This window comes from Marmota monax, unplaced genomic scaffold (assembly GCF_021218885.2).
Source record: "Marmota monax isolate L192 unplaced genomic scaffold, Marmota_monax_Labrador192_F-V1.1 WCK01_AAM20220418_F8-fsc00200, whole genome shotgun sequence".
Taxonomy (NCBI): Eukaryota; Metazoa; Chordata; class Mammalia; order Rodentia; family Sciuridae; genus Marmota; species Marmota monax.
The window spans coordinates 519,499-538,740 of NW_026692549.1; the positions used below are offsets into that span (position 1 = coordinate 519,499).

A 19,242-nucleotide genomic window follows, 5' to 3' on the forward strand; every position below is an offset into this window, starting at 1 on the left:
GAAAATATTATGTGTATTAGGAAGAAGGAAACACAGTATTGGAGGGAAATCTTATCAAGGAAGCACAATGGGGAGGAGCCTGCTGGGGAGCGTGTGCCTTTGGCCTCTGGTTGCTCAGACTGGTCACTGAGCACCACCCTGAAGCAGTGCACACCTGAGGACTAGTAGGCTGGCCACACCTGCACAGCAGGTGCTTGGCAGATGCTGGTCAGTCAGGGGGATGCCAGTGTGTGCAGGTTTGTGGGTGACAGTTTTAGGATGTTACTTGCTAATTTTAAACATATTTTTGTACTTTTGTTTCCTTTCAGTCTAGTCAACCTGCAACAAAAATGAGACTTTTTAGCACACTGGATCCTGAGCTCATGTTAAACCCTGAACACTTGCCAAGGGCCAGTCCCGTGGCTCTGACCACAGAGTACTCCTTCCTGCGCACGAGTGTCCCTCGGGGGCCCAAGGTGGGCAGCTTAGGGCTGCTAGCACATCCTAAGGAGAAAAAAAGTTCCAAATTAAGCAAAATTCGGTCCCTGGCTGATTATAGGACTGAAGGTTCAGGTGATGCTGGTGGCCCTGGTCCCACTGCTGATTCTGTCAGGGGCTCCCTGAAGCAGAGCAGAAGTAGCACCTCCATTGTTTCTGAGGTCAGTCTGTCTCCTGAGGCTGACGGCCGCCTGGAGAATGCCTCGCTGACTGGGGACAGTGTGTCTGAGGCTGATGGAAATGACAGCGACAGCTCCTCACACAGCAGCCTCTCCATCCGTGGGACTGGTGGCGTTCCAGGGAGCATGGCAGGCACCCAGGGAGCTGCCTATGTGATCGGTGGCCAGGAGATTGCTGCAGAGGCCCTGGGCCAGTTCCCCTCAATCAAGGATGTGCTCCAGGCGGCAGCAGCTGCGCACCAAGACCAGGGGCAGGAAGTCAGTGGGGAGGCACGGAGCCGCAGAGACAGCGTCTGTAGCAGGTGGGCAGCAGTATGGCCCTTAGCACTGCACTCTGGGGCAGGCCCCATAGTGTTTCCTTTCTAAGGCCACTTCCAGTCTTCACCTGACATCGCATTCACACACAGGTGTGTTGCTCAATGAGCAGTAGAATTAGGTCTCATCAGTGACCCTCTGCAACCAGGAATACCTGTGGCTAAGACTGCACGGGTGTCCCTGGAGAGGCCTACAGTGGAGGCCACACAGTCTGAGCTCTGCTCACTGTGGGAGAAGGAAGCAGGGGTGTGGGATTTGGAGAACGTGGGGAAAGGTGAAGGAGAAGTAACCACTGGCCTGTTCTCTGTTGGCCCTCTGTCTTTGCTCCCCAGCATGTCCATGGACAGCTCACTTACGGAGACACAGGATGAAATGTTGCAGGTTCTTAAAGAGAAAACGAGACTTGAAGGACAGCTGGAGGCTTTATCCCTAGAAGCTACTCAGGTGAGTGATGTCAGGTTGGTGTGTCTTCAGGAGTGGGCCACAGCCCCTTTGTCTCATTTGTCCCCTTGATGTGTTAGCCCTCTTGCTACTTGTGTTAGTCCCTTCCCTCTGCCTCCCTGCATCGCCTTTGGGACTTGCCCAGAATGTTTCCTAGATGTAGGTACCTCACAGTCCATAACAGTTCAATTCTTCAGGCAGTTGGGCCTTTTTCTGAAATAGAGAGATTTTCTTCTTCCTTCCTTTTTTTTGCAGTGGGTTCTACTTTGTTCATCATTAATTTTGCGGTATCTGGTTAGCCTTTGCCTGAAGGTGCTTTTCCCTCCCTTAACTTTGAGCCTTCGTTTTTGGTGTGTGGGGTGTAGTAGAGAAGAGCTAGGTGGTTGTCTTTCTGTCCACAGTTAGAGCAAGTCAGCTTAGTGGAATTCAGCCATGGCACTCAACTTGAGAGAGGAAACACCTCTGGGGTCCAGAGCCCATTTCCAGTGGGCCCGTGCTGCAGGGTGGAGGGCAGCAGGACGGCACCACGCCAGGTGCACATGGGGAAGTTAGCTCGCCTACCTGGCCACTGGGGTTTCATGGTTCGACAGGATCCTCAGTCACAGCAGCCATGTGGAGGCACGTGGAGCTGTCCATGGAGAGGTGGTCTCAGGTTTCGTAGGTGGCTCTGGTTTTTGTCCTTGTGCTTCATGCACTGCTTCAGAGTGCAGCTGTCCAGCCCTGCACAGGTCCGTGTCCTCCATGTATGCCATCTCTGCAGTCAGGAGCTTCATCACACTTTTTTCTTCTCCTGGGATGGTGCATTTGTGCTTTGGTATGTCAAAGCCAAATTGTTTCAGTTTGTATGGTGATAATCTAGCACCTCTGTGGTTGCCAGCTATCCTTGTTCTGCACCCTATAGAGCTCACTCAGTGGGGTTTCTCTGGGTGTTTTGTGACTGTTGGTAGTGTGGTTTACCCTCGTGCATGAGTTTTGGACTCCCTCAAATACCTTTATATAGATCTGGGGATGAACAGGAGATGCTGGTGGCAGGGTGGGGCATGTGCCCCAGCTTGCTTGCTTGTTTTATGGTGGGGGTGCTAGTGTTAGAACCTGTGGCCCTCGACATACTACGTGAACAGTTGGCCACAGAGCCACTCTCAGCCCTCACTTGTCGTCTTGTTGGGGCTGTTCTCAGCAGCTGCTGGGGCCAACCCTCTTGCCCTGCTCTGTCCAGTGTCACTCCTGGCTGCTCCTGTGGCCAGGCTGGAACCCTGGGGGCCTCCCTCATAGCAGCAGCCTTTCCCTGCAGATGTGTGTGCCCATTTGCCCTGGATCTGAGCCAGACTGCCTTTGCCTGGGGAATCCCTGTTCCTGTCTTGTGTTCTCACTGTGCAACTATGTATGGTTTGGGAGCAAATGTGCTTTCCAGTGTCTTTAACAGGGAATAGGTGCTCCCACAGCTCTACCTGAGTGCTGTCCTCTTAGACTGCTCACTCCCCCTCCTGTCTCCTGGGATTTTTTGGAAAATTGTCTTCTTTTGGGATAACAGTCATAGTGGAGTGACTAGGTGGCTTGGGGATCTAGGATTTCAGAGTAAAACTCACCTTTCTGTCTCACTGGTCATTCCAGCAGTCTTGATAATACTCTGGATGGAAGTGAGTCATTTTTCTGAAGCTGTTGTGGTTGGGGGTCTTTTCAGGCACTTCAGGAGAAGGCTGAGCTGCAGGCCCAGCTGGCGGCCTTGCACACAAGGCTGCAGGCACAGGTAGAGCAGACCCACAGCAGCCAGCAGAGGCAGGACTCCCTCAGCTCCGAGGTGGACACTCTGAAACAATCTTGCTGGGACTTGGAGCGAGCCATGACTGACCTGCAGAACATGCTGGAGGCCAAAAATGCCAGCCTGGCATCCTCAAACCATGACCTGCAGGTGGCAGAGGAGCAGTACCAGAGGTTGATGGCCAAGGTGGAGGACATGCAGAGGAACATGCTCAGCAAGGACAACACAGGTGAGCGTATGGCACCATACTCCCGCCTCTGGCCACTGTGGCCTGGCTGTGGCTGCGGGATGGGTTAGCTTAGAGTTGATGCCTGGGGTATTGATTTTTGCATAAACTCGGGATTCTCTTCATTTTTGTGTGAGCATCCAGGGGGATGGGTTAGATCTCAGAAATTGAATTTGAACCCTTGACAGTCAGGAGTAGTCATTCCACTCATTGCCTCTGGTGCCTCGTAAGTCCAGTGTGGTGGGGGAGGAGCACAGCCTGCTTGTCTTCCACTCACTCTACATGCTTAGGCCTGGATTACTGGTTGGTCATCCTCCTCCCATTGTGAAGTTCAGCATTTTAGTTTGTGGGCTTACTAGAGAAAGCCAAGGAACTGCCCTAAGTGGTCACACACAGATAGCCCCTGCCCTTGGTCCCCTCCATTTGGGTACTGAGAAGACTGGTCTGCTCACACCATGTTGTGTGAACAGGATGGGAAAGAGAGTGAGGCAGAGTGGGAGACTGAGGACCAGAGCATTAGGGACACAGAAGGCCGCAGGCTGCTCACCTACAGCTCTTGTCCAGAGTTGTGAGGTCTCAAGGTGGGGCTCTGAGGCTGGACGCCGTCTCCTGACCTGAAGGAGAATCGCGTGCACTGTTGTCCACAGAGAGGGCCTGCTGAGCCACAAGGTGCTCTTTTGATTGCTGTTAATTTTTCAACTATTCAGCATTATTGATACTCAACCCCTTAAGAAAACTAAAATCCAAAAATTCCTGAATACCAAGATAGCTTTATACCTCTTGGGGTTTGGGGCCTCACTGGACAGTACTTCTGGGGCAGCAGACACCTAAGCATGGGTGAGTGGCTCAGTCGTGGTCAGCAGCCCTGCTGAAGGTCCTGCCTGAGCTACAGGCTTCCCTGCTATGTGTGTTGTGGTTACAGAGTGAGGCAGGTCCTTCTGTAGCCTAAGGACCACACCACTCTGAACTCTGAAACACTGCACATGGACTCATGGGCCCTCTTGAACAATCCTGTTCATCTTTCTTTAGAAGTTTAGGAAAATATCTTCAGAATGACTAATGCTTTCTTTTTTTTTTTTTCTTTTATAGTTTTAGATGGACACAATGCCTTTATTTAATTTGTTTATTTTTATGTGGTGCTGAGGATCAAACCCAGTGTCTTGTGCATGCTAGGCAAGCAGTCTGCCACTGAGCTACAGTCCCAGCCCCATGACTAATGTTTTCTTGAATTTGAAGTGTAGTTTAATTTTAAAATATGTGGCTTTTTTTTTTTTTAATACTGGGAATTGAACCCAGGAACACTTAACCACTGAGCTATACCCCTAGCCCTTTTTTTTACTTTAAGACAGGGTCTCACTAAGTTTCTGAGGCTGACCTCAACTTGCAGTCCTCCTTCCTCAGCCCCCTGAGTCAATAGGATTACAGGTGTGCACCACTGCACCCAGCCTGACTTATTTTATTGGTATTGGGATTTGAGTTGATATGGCTTCTGTCTCACCTCCTCGCCCTCCTTCCACCTTCCCTTGCTAGTGTTGAGTTGGCCATACGTGCAAACCAGCAGGTGCTGGTGTAGAACCAGCAATATGTTGCCCTTGCCCAGTGTGTATGGCTGGTGGACTCCACAGGTGGTTCCGAGATGATAGCCATGGTGTCCACAACAGTTTCATGGACGCAGTTGGTTCTCAGCAGCACTCACAGATGCCGTGACTTACAGTGTGACTTTAAGTAAACTTGCATTTATAATCCCCAAATCAGGGCTCAGAGCACTTCTGTGCTCATTCACTCTAAATATGAGAGTGGAAGATTTTATTTATTTATGTATTTATTTATTTATTTGGTACTGGAGCTTGAACCCAGGGGTGCTTCACCACTGAGCAACACACCCCAGCTCTTTTATTTTTTATTTTGAGACAGGGTCTTGCCAAGTTGCTGAGGCTAGTCTTGAACTAGTGACCCTCTAGGCAGGATATTTGAGATTCCAGATGCACGCACTCCCAGCTGAGGCATTAGGAGTGACATTGTGCTCTCTTGCTTTCCCTGAGACTTGCCCTCAGCTCAGACTATGAATAGGTGTTCCCTCTGTGGTCTGTTTGGTATCCGTTGTGCATTCTGTGCTTTTTGCAGGTTGGTTTTGGCCCCACACACTGTGTTTTTAAGTGTGAGGAGGCCAAACTATTTCATGGAGACACATTAACTAGAGATATTTTTTTGAAGCTTGTTGGCTAGTGGATAGAGCAGCTGGCTTTGAGCCAGCTGTTCATGAGTAAACAGATATTAAAGAGGTGTCTTTAAATAAAATCACATGTAAATGAAGTTTTATGTTGGTGGGGTGATGAAAATGTGAATGAGGCTTAAAGGAACATAGCCTTGTGTCCCCAGGAACAATGACAGTGCTATATTCATGGAACCTTAGGAACATAACCACTGAGGTGGCAGCATCACCTGTACGTCTTACTCGCTGTGTAGCTTGACTGTGTGTCAAGTGTCTGTGGAGAGGCAAGGCTCCTGGGATACCAGGTAGCCAGCTGAACGCGACTGACTGTTCCCTTCCAGTGCATGACCTCCGACAGCAGATGGTGGCCCTGCAGAGCCAGCTGCAGCAGGTACAGCTAGAGCGCACGACCTTGACCAGCAAGCTGCAAGCCTCCCAGGCAGAAATCGCGTCTCTGCAGCATGCTCGGCAGTGGTACCAGCAGCAGCTTGCCCTGGCTCAGGAAGCCCGGGTCAGGCTGCAGGGCGAGGTGGCCCACATTCAGGTACGGCCCTGGGACTCCCTTCAGAGAGAAGGCATGTGGTGGGCAGGCATACTTCCTGACTCCTTGTGGAAGGACACTTCTGCCAAATCATGGGTGCATTTTACAGTCTACTGACCACTAGGAGAACCCATACCCTCTCCTCTGCAGGTGCCTTCCAGCTGCTCTTTGGATTTGCTTCTAAAGTGCCTACTTTGGGAAATCTCCAGCCAGTCTCTTCCCACCTCCTTGGCCTTCACCTTTGTGTCTGTGGGGTCTCGGACTCTCCCTCCCTGGCTGCTCTGTGGAGTCCCCTCCCTCACCTTCTCCATCAGGCACTAAATGTGGCACGTGCTCCTTCCCTGCTGGAGCCTCACCTTTTTCTGGCTGCTTGAACTCAGAGATGTAGAGTCATCAGACCGCCTTGGAGGACACTCTCCTCTTTCCTCTTCATTTGTTAATGGATGTAGACTGTTAGCTGTTGGTTCTTGTATGTGGGAGTCTGTGCTGACCCACATGTCTTCGGGGCCCAGGCAGCACTGGTGTGGTGCTTCAGCGTGAGGCCTGGCCCGTGGCCTGTGGCAGCCTTTCTCTTGGTATAGTTTTGGTTCTGGGGATTGAACCCAGGGGTGCTCTACCACTGAGCCACATCCTCAGCCCTTTTATTTTTTATTTTGAGACAGGGTCTCATTAAGTTGCTGAGACTGGCCTTGAGCTTGTGATCCTCAGCCTCTAGAGTCTAACTAGTTAGAAAATTTAATGTACTGTCCAGGCTACTGTGCATGTATGAGGCTGGACTATTTAAAGCCACATTAAGGTATAAATAATTGAGAGGCACTCTGGAAGATGAAAGTAGAGGAGTGGAGGTAAGTGGCAGTCCTCCCTGCCTGCCTTGTGCCTCTGGTGCAGGTCCAGTGTTCTGAGTTAGGTTTCAAACTGCTTCTGAGCTTCCCCTTCTGTTCTGATAGAGGATGCAGGTCAGGCTCTCTGCTTCCATTATCTTGAAGCAGCCCCAGCAGATGTTTCCCTCCCTTGCTCCAGCAGCTTTTCTCAAGCCCTGCAGCCCACTGCTCTGTCACACCTTACATCTTGTGGTCCAGGAAGGCCCACTGGGGATAGTTGTGGCATGGGGAGGACCAGCCACAGCCTGTGCCCTTACCTTTATTCAGCTCTGGCTTCCCTTTGCTCCTCTCCCCTGAGGGTCCTGACACCAGGCTGCATGAGATGGTCAGCTGAGGTAGCATGACTGTCCGTAATGCCTGTATGGGTTTGGTCAGTTCAGATGAGCTTGGTCAGTTCAGATGAGCTGCTTACTGGGGTTCAGGTGCCCTTGGTAGGAATGCCTGTGTAGGTCCACCACACTACACAGTCTTAGTTTGATGACCTGACTCTGGGTGGCCTGCTTCCCCTATTTGGCCCACAGGATCCATAGTTTAGCCCAATGTTTGAGGTGGGATGACTTGTGGTGGGCACGGGGAGCAGAAGCAAGGCATGCGGGTGCTATCTGGGCATGTTGTGAGTGCAGCGAGGGACCATTGGTGGCAGAGCCTTGCTTAGGTGGCGTGGGATCTGCACTTGGTGCCAGAAACTGAGCACCTGCTGCCTCGGGTCTCTTTGTGAAGGTCGGACAGATGACGCAGGCTGGTCTGCTGGAGCACCTGAAGCTGGAAAATGTGTCCCTGTCCCACCAGCTGACAGAAACACAGCACAGGTCCATGAAGGAGAAGGAGCGCATAGCTGTCCAGTTGCAGAGCATCGAGGTGAGGGTGCCACTGGCTGCCAATTTCCGCCTGGCTTTGGGTCACGCTGGGAAGTATGAGAGGCACACATGTACATGTTTGAACCCACACTGCAGGCTTGAGGTGTACACGCATGTGTGTTTGTACCCATGACGCCAGCTTGAGGTGTACATGTGTGTGTGTTGGTACTCACAATGCAGGCTTCAGGATGTACACGTGTGTGTAGATGGTACCTGGATGTGGAGAGTATTTAAGAGCATTTTGAAACATTGTTTTGAGCAGTCTGCAGTGACAGCTGTGCAAATTTGGGGACCCCACCCCTCCTGGCCCACAGGTCAGGAGTACCTTGGAGCCCTTTTCCTCCAGTCCCCAGCCATGGATTCTTGTCACCTGGGAATAGAGCTGGGCCCAGAGTCTCTGTGGGGACAGTGTTTCAAAGCCAGGTGCTGATAGGTGTTTCCACCTGCTGTACCCGTACGGCTGTGCCACCCTCTACTGTCCTCCCTAGGCACAGGAAACACACTGGCTGGGGCCTTGACCAGATTCCCTACCTGTGAGAATCTGGGTGGTTTTTAACTTCTGTTTGTCTAGTTTCCTTTGTATAAATCAGGTAGTAATACCTACTCAATTTCCTTGTTAGCAAACCTGTAGCAGAGAACAGTGTGAGCCATCTGGTCATTTTGTGCTGAAAATGCCACCAGGCTGCCTGTCCTGACCCTTTGTGGTCATGCAGCTGCAGTGGGTCGTCTGGCTTCTCGTCTTCTCATTACTCTGCACCTACCCTTTTCCCTGTGGACCACACAGCCATTTGACTTGGATGATGGAAGAGAGTCTGTTGAGTCAGCCATAGTGATTAAGGGCTCAGTGTAAAAGAGCCAAAAACATTTCGAGTTGTGAATTGATGTCTTTTTTCTTAACAGTTGTGCCAGGAACCAGATCTGGTTGGTCAGTCTGAATGTGAGGAATGCCATGCTTGGGATACAGTCCCTACTGTCTCCCTGTGTTCCTAAGTGGTGCTGGGTCAGGCGGCAGTCTTGTCCAAGAGAACATCCTGTGAGGCACTGTAGGGGACAGGGTGCCACCCACCTGTCCTCGCGAGAGCAGCGGCTGGGAGGCTCACCCAGCACTTGATCCCATTTCTTCTTTTCCTGTTTTTGAGATGGGGTCTTGCTGACTTGCTCAGGCTGATCCTGAAGTCCTAGGCTCAAACCATTCTCCTCCCTCAGTCTCCTGAGTAACTGGGACTATAGGTGCTGCCACCACAGCCAGCTTGATCCCACTTCTTTTTTTATTTGGTGCCAGGGATCAAACCCAGGGACACTTAACCACTGAGCTGCATCTCCAAGCTCCCTTTTTTAAAAATTATTTTTGTATCTATTCTTAGGTGTTGATGGACCTTTATTTTATTCACATACTTATATGCAGTGCTGAGAATCAAACCCAGTGCCTCACACATGCTAGGCGAACAACTCTATCACTGAGCCACATCCCCAGCCCTTTTTTTAATATTTTATCTTGAGATGGGGTTTCGCCAAGTTCCTTAGGGCCTCACTAAGTTGCTAAGCCTGGCTTTGAACTTGCCATCCTCTGGCCTCAGCCTGCGGATCACAGCGGTGTGCCTCCACGCCCAGCTCTGAATGTAGTTCTTAAAACTGGGTTGTTTGCCTGCTTCTCTCAGGTTGGTCTGGGCCAACTGGGAAAGGAGCCTCTTGCCTCATGGGAAGGGCCAGTGTGTTAACCTCTTAGGACTCCTGGAGCAGTTGAGACAGGATGGAGGTGTGATTGATGGGCCTTTCATGGGGAAGTGGGTTTTCCTGTGTAGTGTAGGGTTTCCAGTCCACTGTTGATGACTAGGTTTTCCTGCTCTCTAAAAAGCAATTGTTTCCTGGGTCCAGGCCGACATGATGGATCAGGAAGCAGCCTTTGTGCAGATTCGGGAGGCAAAGACGATGGTGGAGGAAGACCTGCAGAGGAGGCTGGAGGAGTTTGAAGGCGAGCGGGAGCAACTGCAGAAGGTGGCGGATGCAGCAGCCTCTCTGGAGCAGCAGCTGGAGCAGGCAAGTTGTGGCTACCATCCTGGTCCCCAGGCCTACAGAGCCTTGCTCAGACTCGTGAGCACATCCAGCTGCACATAGTGGCTGTGGGGTGGGCACTGACAGCACAGGTTTACATTGGGTAGTCTGTTGAGTGTGTGTGAAGGACCATCACCAGACCATTGCCGCTGCCTGCGCACCGTGTTTGGGCTCTACTTCTGTTCATGTTCTTCAATAGAATTTTCCATAGAAAGGACCCTGCAAGGAGATCACCAGAATTATTTGAGTCCTGACAAGGCAGAGGTGTACATTCTTGGGGCAGGGTGAAGAGAGCCTATCAGGCCTGTCTGCTGCTTTGCAGGTGAAGCTGACTGTGCACCAGCGGGACCAGCAGCTGGCGGCCCTACAGCAGGAACATGTGGAGCTGATGGGGCAGCTCACCACCACACAGGAGGCCCTGCAGGCCCGGGGGCAGGCCCTCGATGACCTGCACACGCGCTACGATGAGTTGCAGGTGCGGCTGGAGGAGCTGCAGGGGGAGGCTGCCTCCAGGGAAGATGAGATCCACTTCCTGCAGAAAGAGAAGATTGTCTTGGAGGTGGCTCTGCAAGCAGCCAGGAGTGGCAAGGAGGATCTGGACCAGGAAGCAAGACGCTTGGAGGAAGGTACCGAAGAGACCTCAGGACGCCTGGAGCAGTTGAGACAAGAGCTGGCTGTGAAGTCCAGCCAGGTAACCCTATCCACTGCTGTCACGTCTTGAGCTGATGGTGACCACCGGGTCCTTTATTTTGTCATATTCTTTCATAAATGTGGGTGAACTATGGAGGAATGCCAGTGGCTTGTGCTCTGCCTGCTCTTGGGCTTGCTGCTGAGCCTGGAGAAACCAGTTGTGGGCAACTGAGTTTCCTTTGGAGCTGTTGAAGGTAGTCTTCCAAGAACCATCAGTTCTGTTGAGATTGTGGACTCAAAGAGAAGCTGCAGGAAACATGGTTTCTGGTAGTGTGTGGAGTGGGGACAGGCAGTGGCGTGACTGACATAGGCCTGGGTCCTCTGCCATGCTATGCTGCTGGGTGAGAGCACAGTCTGGTGAGCAAGACATAAATGGGGTAACTAGTGCTGGGACTGGGGGCAGATGGGAGGAGGATGACCTGGAGGTAAGGTCAGCCTCTGGGTGGCTGTCTTTAGATTAGCTCAGAAGGGTCACAGAGAGGGCTTCACTGGTACCTTTTCCTCAGGGGTGACCAATTTAGAGGGAACATCAGAGATCTTTATTGTCATCTGGTAAAAGGACTCTGCCTGCATTGCTACTGATAGTTGCCCTTGGATGCTCTCGGGTTGTGATGATTTCCCAGAGGTAGCTGGAGGGTACAGGCTGGTGCTGCCAGCACAATGGGAAGCTGTTCTCAAGTCTCATTGCTGACCAAGGGGATCAGAGGCAGTCCAGCTGGGAAACAGAGCTGCCTTCCAGCCACCGAGTGCCCAGCAGCTGGCCATCCCTCCTAGCCTTGTTCAAATGTCACATCCTCAGGCCTCTGAGACAACTCTGTCCACATAGAATTTCAAGGCTTGAGGACTCTGGCTCCCTTTGCCTCCTTTCAGTCTTTCACTGCTTTAGGGTCACAGGCATGTGATGAGTAGGGAGGTGGCATTTCTGAGCAGCAGGGGGATTCCTGGGGAGAAACTCAGAACCACCCATGCCAGGGAAGAGTGGCCCCGCAACCCCTGGGCTTTCAGGGAATGATGTGGACACAGAGCCGCATCCCTGAGCCCATAGCCCCAGACGGGTCTGATGATGTCTGCTGTTTCTGTCACTTGGTAGCCTGGGGAGTCTTCCTGCTGTGTCACATGGCTGCTTCAGGAGCATTTGTTGTGGTGGCTGAGAGTGTAGCCTGGCAGTGGGGTGCTTGCCTGGCATTCCCAACGCTTTGGGCTCCATACTAGCACTGGGCTGGTTTTTGAATCCTGGGACTCTCCATGTGGAGATCTGATAGGGCGGGTCTAGCTCCTGGGAGTGTAGTCCTCACAAGCTCCCGGGCAGTGGGGGTGGGTGAGTAGTGGGTATGTAGGGCCTGGGGACCTTCAGACCCTGCCGTGGACTCACCTGCCACCTGTTTTATAAGTTGAGGCTAACTGGAATAGGCCCTGCTTAGTCCTTTACACACTGTCTGGGGGGTTTTTTGTATGTGCTGCCAGACGAGAGCTGAGAAGCTGTGGCAGACTGTGTTGTGGTAACAAAGCTGACGATGTTTTTTTCTCTCTGGCCACTCCAGGAAAGACCCATAGACACCTAGGCTGCAGCATCCCTTCCCTGCCCCTTCCCTCACCTCCTGCTCCCTTCTCAGCTCCCTCCGTGTCCCTTCACCTATGTGCTCTTAGTGGAAAGGAAGGAGGACACAGGGGCTGAACCCTTGAGCCCTTCTGAGCAGCCCTTGGGCATCATCGGCCTTTGGTTGCAAAGCCAAGGCCTTCTCTGCAGGAGGCTGGCTCCTAGGAAATGCAGCTGGTCACAGGTCCTGGAACCCAGGCCACTCTGCAAATCTGTCCTGCAGGTAGAGACCTTGCAGCAGGAGATGGCCTCCCTGAAGAAGCAGACGCAGAAGGTGAAAGAGCAGTTTCTTCAGCAAAAGGTGAGACTCGGGTCTACTCAGGGGAGACAGGCGTCACCCACAGTTCTTGAGGCCTTTGTGCTTCAGGGCAGGAGGCAGACACCAGGTCCCCTTGCCCTTTTGCAGCTTTTGGCTAGTTCTGTGTGCACTTCCCTCCCCCACTGCAGTCTCTGTGAGGTCAGCCTAGCTCGCAGCAGTGAGGTAGGGGCTGACCTTCACAGGGTGCTTGTGGGGTCTATAACTGCAGCGCTGTCAGGATGCCCCATTACTGTCACTCAGAGAGCCGTGTGTGCTCCGCTGTTACTACCACGTTGCGTTTGCTGTCTTGGATATCTTTGAAAAATTCACACCATAGTCCACCATTAAAACAAGTTATAGTGTACCCAAAAGGCGCAAGACATACACTCTGAGAGCCTATGTCCCCTGCTGGAGGAGCGGCTCTGACTCCACACTTTCTTGCAGAACCAGACACCCCATGGGGTCTGAGAAAGGAAAACCCCTCAAAGCAGTGCCACGAATGGTGTTTCATTTTATTTCTGAGGGGCACACAAGGGATTACCTGTCAGAAGCCAAACAACACAACCAAAGGGAGAACTTTCCAGAGTCCTTGAGGTAGACGAGCTGCCTAGGAAGCCGACAGGATGCCTCAGGTCACCTAGATTTGTCAGGGCTTGGGCATCATCATCTAGTGCTTAAAGCAGTGGTGTGCCTCGGTCAGCAGTGTCTCACCTTGGAGAGTGGGTGCTGCCTTCAGCTCAGAGGAGTTATTACCTATGTAAATGGCAAGTCTTTTTATTTAAGCCAGTTTGACCCTGGAGGAAACCCCACTTGATCGTTGTTATGTGGCTCATGTCTCATCTGGCAGGTGATGGTGGAGGCTTATCGACGAGATGCCAACTCTAAAGACCAGCTTATCAGTGAACTGAAGGCCACAAGGAAGCGGCTGGATGCAGAGATGAAGGAACTGAGGCAGGAGCTCATCAGAGTGCACGGGGAGAAGAAGGCTGTGGAGGTGGAGCACTCTCGCTTGCAGAAGGAGGCCGCCCAGGCCCACCAGCAGATGGCGGGTCTCCAGGGGCACCTTCAGGCAATGCAGAAGGAGCGCGACGAGATGGAGATGCACCTGCAGGTCTGCAGAATGGGCCAGAGGACTTCTGGGGAGTTGTGGAGGTGCAGCTGAATGTGCATTGGGGTGGGGGGTAGCCCAGAGAGGCTTTTGAATACATAGTCTGGAACAGGGTTCCACCTCTAGGAGTCCTTGCTATCATCCTGGTAGGGCAGACAGGTAAGGCTGTCACATGAAGGGGACAGGCAAGGTACACTGCATGAGTCTGGAGGTACCACCTTTGTGATAGGATGTGGGTAGCCATTATCTGAGCTGAGAGCTGCACAAAGTCAGAGGTGGGCAGAAAGATGGGAGGGAGCCCTCATAGAGATCCTGAGTTCTGGCAGGGTGGGGGCCAGAGGCATCATGGAGCTGCCATAACACCTTGGCAGCCATGCTGGGGCAAGCCTAACTGTCTCCTAAGCAAGGGGTGCTGGTGAGCGAGGGTGACTGGGTAGTGGGACAGGTGAGCCTGGAGGCAAGGGTCAATGGGGTGTGGGCTGAGGGCCTCCTATCCAAGTGCAAGCTGGATGAGGCTTCCTGAGATTAGAAGTTGAGAAGAATCATGCTATTGGGGACGTGGTAGGCAGGATGTTAAAGGGCTCCTTTTGTAGATGATGTATCAGAAGGCCCTGAGAGACCAGGGTTCCTGACGTGTCCCTGAAAGGATCACTGTTGAGCTGATGGTGTCTTGTCAGCATCGGGAAGCACAGGTGGAGTGGGGCCTGACCCAGGGCACAGGAGCAGCCTCGGCCAGCCAGGGTCTGGTGGAGGGTGAGATTGGTTGAGGCCAGGATCAGGCCCAGGTCTGGGTGGAACTTGTTCCCTGTGCTGCTATGGCTGAGCCACTCCTGGAAGACTCACTTGCAGAACAGACCAAAAAAGCCAGCAAAAGAGAAGATAGGAAGCCATACAAAGAGCAGGTCCTGGTCAGGTCTGGGGATGGTCCTGGGGGCTTTCCCCACTGTGCCTTGGTGTGCTGGACGTGGCATCCAGGTCCTTGGGCCTGTTGAGCGTCACTTCTCAAAGGCACAGCTGCAGAGCGGCTCTGCACATCTCACATGCCTTCCTCTTCTTGAAGTCCTTGCAGTTCGACAAAGAACAGATGGCTGCTCTGTCGGAGGCCAATGAGGAGCTGAAGAAACAAGTCGAAGAGCTACAGCAAGAGGCCAAGAAGTAAGTCTGCCTTGGTGGCAGTGCCATCCGAGCACAAGGTCCATCCACATGTGGCTGGGGGCCCTGAAGCCTTGGTCTCTTGGGCCGTGGAAAGGCTGCCTAGAGTGTTAGATTCCAAATCTGAAGTCCCACTGTGATTTGGCACTCGCATTTTCTGCAGAGCAATCCCAGAATTTATAAGTAGATTTGCTAAGTCATCCCTAACAAAAGTTCCCCTTTTTAATTGATGATCATTTTTGTGCTACTTGGGGATGGCACCCAAGGCCTTGTGTTTGCTGAGCAGGCACTCTAACCAACTGAGCTACCCCCAGCCTAAAATTTCTCCTCCTGATTTTATTTCTGTTCAACCTTTTGTGCCATGCTCTTGCAGTAGTATCTTCCTTCCTGTTCCCTCCCCCAGGGGTTGTCCTTTGCAGTTGTCCTTTGCACCTTTATGCTCCTGTCACCTAAGCACACAGCCCTCGAGGCAGCCTTTGGGGCCTTCCTGCTCCATGCATGTGCTGTGCCCCATGTCTTTTATCGGCTGGTGGTGTGGCTGGCTGGTGGTATCCATGTGAAATCTTGAATTCCTTGGTGATCTTTGGGAAGGATGTTGGATCTTTTTGGTAGGTGGAGGCTGTGTCTTTGCCCTCACAAGATCATTTTAAAAACCACCTGAGCAGCAGCAGATCTGGTGGTGGTGGATGTGGTTCCCAGCCAGGGAGCTCTTGCCTCTTCTCTGGCTCCACAGGGATATCTGGCACAGGCATTCCTTTCCCTCACTGCACCTGCACCAGGACAGGCATGCGCTTCCCCAGGCCTTTACACAGGAGCCAGGCAGTGGGGTTGAGCTGAGGCAGTGTCTCCTCTCTGGGTCTTGGGGTCTGCTTCCCTGCCTGGCACATGAGGGTGGACTGGAATGCACTTTGCTCACACTTGGTGTGCCAGGAAGTTGGGCAGGCACACTGCCAGCTCAGCTTCCTCCTCTGCCTCTCTGGTGGTGTCCAGGGCCATCACAGAACAGAAGCAGAAGATGAAACGGCTGGGCTCAGACCTGACCAGCGCCCAGAAGGAGATGAAGACCAAGCATAAAGCTTACGAGAACGCCGTGAGCATCCTCAGCCGCCGCTTGCAGGAGGCCCTGGCTGCCAAGGAGTCTGCAGACACAGAGCTGAGCCAGCTCAGAGCTCAGAGCGCTGTTGGCGGCAGTGACCCTACGCTACATGTAGGTAAACACCACACCCCTCCTGCTCAGGGTGCTGAAGACCAAGTGTAGGGAAAGGACGTTTCATAAACATTTTCTCTCTCTAAACCCTCTTGGTCCTGGTCTTTGAACCCAGGGGAGCTTCCCCAGTGGACTGTACTCCCAGCCCTTTTTCCTGTTTTTGTTTTTCTGGGTACCTGCGATTGAACCCAGGGGTGCTTTACCACTGAGCTGCATCTCCAGTTCTTTTTATTTTCTATTTTGGAACAAGGTATGGCTAAGTTGTGGAGAATCTCAGTAAGTAACTGAGACTGGGGTTGAGTTGGTGATCCTCTTACCTCAGCCTCCTAAAGTCACTTGGGATCACAGGTATGTACCACCACACCTGCTGATGCTTTCTATTTGAGACACGGCCTTGTTAGTTGCCCAGACTAGCCTTCCTCTTGTGATCTTCCTGCCTCAGCCTTCAGAGTTGCTGGGATTAGAGGTGGGCGCCACCATGCCTGGCTCTGTAATGGGGTCTTAAAGGTGGTGGTGGTCTCCCACCTGTTCCTCAGCCCAACTCGGTGTTTGCCTCTGCACATTGCTGCAGTTGTGCTTGTGGGGCTGGCCCTGGGTCTCTGCATCCTCTGCCTTCCATCCACCCTAGGGTGGTCCTATAGACCTCCTTGCTGTGTCCTGCTGGAATGGGGCTGCAGGGCACCTGCCAAGCAGGAGCATTGGCCCTTTGGTCTCAGCCCCAGGAGAGCCCCAGCTGTGGGTCCTTTTCTTTACTTACCCAAGATTCCATTTAGGGCTTTCCTACTGGCAGGGGAGGCCCAGCAGCTGGGCAGGTGGAGAGACCACCACCTTCTTTAAGACCCCATTACAGCTGGGGAAGAGCAGGCTCAGGTGATGCAGCCCAGCCGGCCTCCCCCGTTCTGGCCTTCATCCCGGCTGTGGCCTTGGTCCAGCTGCCATTCTCGTCCCCTTCTCTCTATGTGAGCCTGCCTTGCTCACCCCTGCCGACTCCTTCAATCCAGCGGGGGCAAGATGAACGAGTGGAAGGGGTGTGAGGCTCTGGTACCCTATCCACAGGATAAAGCCCTGGACTCTGTTACCCTCCTCCAATATTTTTTCTTCTCACCTGGGCCAGGACTGCACGTAGGCTTGGGAGGGGGAGCAGTTGGGCCAAGGAACCTTGCCCACCAGATCTCACCTCACAGGGGTGGTTTTCAGGGATTCTTTAGAGCAGTGGATTCAAATCTTGCCAGTCGAGAAACTGACAAAAAGTTTCCAAGCAGTACGTGGTTCTCTTCCTCTCTTATTTTTAAAAAGAATACCCCAGAAACATGTTGTATTTGTGTAAATGAGGGTATACCAAAGGGTGGCCAGTTTTGCTTTATAAGCTTGGGAAGAATATTGGTAATTCTACACATACATATACACACACATGCGCGCAAGCATATGTATGTATGTCCCAAGCCAACAATGGGACTTTGTTTTCATTGCAAATAAATATTTTTTTCTTTTAAAACAGAAGAGGGAAGAACTGAAATGTGTAGGTGTGCTGTTGGTGCATGCCTTTAATGACGTGTGTGTAGTATCCCACCTGGCCCTCCTGAAGTGTGTATGGTCTGCGGTATGGACTGTGCATCCAGGAGCCGCAGTGGTTTGGAGACATTCAGCCACTATGGGGGGGAGGGTGGGGGCGGAGGCAGGCCCTGCCCCTGAACTCCCATTGTCTCTGCACTGCCCAGGGCCTGGGAGTAGAGGCACTGACAGAGGAGGCATGGTGACTGGTGCTCACTGGGGCTTGCAGTGAGGTACAAGGGGCCAAGGCCAGTGTCAGCATGGTCCAGGAAAGCTTTTGAGGACAAGGAGGCGCTGGAGGGACAAAGGGGGCATCTTGGGTGGGCAGGTGCAGCGACGGGGGCTATCACAGCTGCTTGGGCTTGGCCTTGCCCATGGTGAAACTCAAGACAACTGTGTGGGGTGTGAGTCCAGTGCTCTCCTGTCCTGGGACAGTGACAGGCAGTGAGTTGGGAAAGTGAGGTGGGCAAGGCTGCAACAGGAAGGCTGGGGGACTCTGCTGCAGGTGCTGAGAGCTGGTGAAAGTAGGCTGAGCACAGAATGGGAAGCAGACTGCTGGGAGCAGCGGGGTGGGTGGGGTTGGGACTATCTGGGGTGAGGGGTGGACAACTGCATTGGGTGGCTAGGAAAGAATCAGAGCTTGAGGTCAGGGTTGAGAAAGCGGAGGCTCAGAAATGAGGGCTGGGCAGGACCAGGTGGGGTGGTGCAGCCAGAGCCTTTGCCTTACTGTAGGATGAACAGGGGCTGTGGCTGGGGGTGGTGGAGGCCCAGGGCCAGAGGGGCATCTTGTGCTCCCAGGAGTGCCCAGCACTCGCTAGCAGGAGACCCGCTCCTGTATTTCCTCCTGGACAGCTTTGATTCTTACTGTCTTTCACTTTTACTAGTAGGTGTTCAATTCTATCTGATTGAATTCCTCTTTGCATTACATTTGATATCTTGTCTTCATCATGACATCTCTTCTTACATGCAGTTTTTCTCCATCTCCCATTGTCCTGTCCACATAAGAGTTTATGAGTAGGAAGTGACTACATCGTAACATGGTGCTTTCTTGGCCAGTTGAATAAAGTAAACATTCCTCCCAGGTACTCTATAAAATATCAAGGGGCGTCTATTCAATCATGCTCCTTTCTGCTATAAAATATGTGTGTCTTTTTAGCCCGTTGGGTCACCTGGTGAGGGCAGCAGGCTCGGGGCTCTCTGGAGGCTTTGGCTAAAGGCAGGCACAGCTAGCAGCTCAGGCTGTGTTCCATCTGCAGCGCCACCACTATTAAGGTGCTGCTTGGGCAGGTTGTGGGTCTTCTGATGCTCAGCATGATGAAGCCAGGGCTGGCACCGTGGCCCCACCTGTAATCCCACCCACTCAGGAGGCTGAGACAGGAGGATCTCAAGTTCAAGCCAGCCTGGGCAACTTAGCAAGACCCTGTCTCAAAATAAAACATAAAAGGGGGATGGGGTGTACCTCAGTGGTAGAGCACAGCAGCCAAAAAAAAAAGAGTCAAAGAGTAAAACCTTCTCCTGAGGTGACTGAGTGACACCCAGAAAGTGCTTGAAACAGTCTGTCACTATGGTGGCTGTAATGCTGGTGCACATGTGTGAGCGCAGGCATGAGTGTGTGAGCAGTGTCTGCAGAGATGTGCATGCATGTGAGCAAGCATATGTGCAGTGTTCTGTTGCACTGAATGCTGCTTACTTGCTATTT

At 52.5% G+C, this 19,242-nt stretch overlaps 1 protein-coding gene across 3 annotated transcripts in view; it reads left to right on the top strand.

Moving 5' to 3' along the window:
- The window catches only part of Golga3 (golgin A3), a 45,473-nt gene that overhangs the window by 14,958 nt on the left and 11,273 nt on the right, over window positions 1-19,242 (top strand). For all 3 annotated transcript variants that reach the window (XM_046445898.2, XM_046445900.1, XM_058579742.1), the window contains exons 5-15: window positions 309-958; window positions 1,304-1,415; window positions 3,094-3,400; window positions 5,951-6,153; window positions 7,752-7,889; window positions 9,764-9,925; window positions 10,263-10,631; window positions 12,451-12,528; window positions 13,373-13,636; window positions 14,694-14,788; window positions 15,776-15,992. In XM_046445898.2, the coding sequence (XP_046301854.1) occupies window positions 309-958; window positions 1,304-1,415; window positions 3,094-3,400; window positions 5,951-6,153; window positions 7,752-7,889; window positions 9,764-9,925; window positions 10,263-10,631; window positions 12,451-12,528; window positions 13,373-13,636; window positions 14,694-14,788; window positions 15,776-15,992 (2,595 nt within the window). The remainder of the gene's footprint in view (window positions 1-308; window positions 959-1,303; window positions 1,416-3,093; window positions 3,401-5,950; window positions 6,154-7,751; window positions 7,890-9,763; window positions 9,926-10,262; window positions 10,632-12,450; window positions 12,529-13,372; window positions 13,637-14,693; window positions 14,789-15,775; window positions 15,993-19,242) is intronic.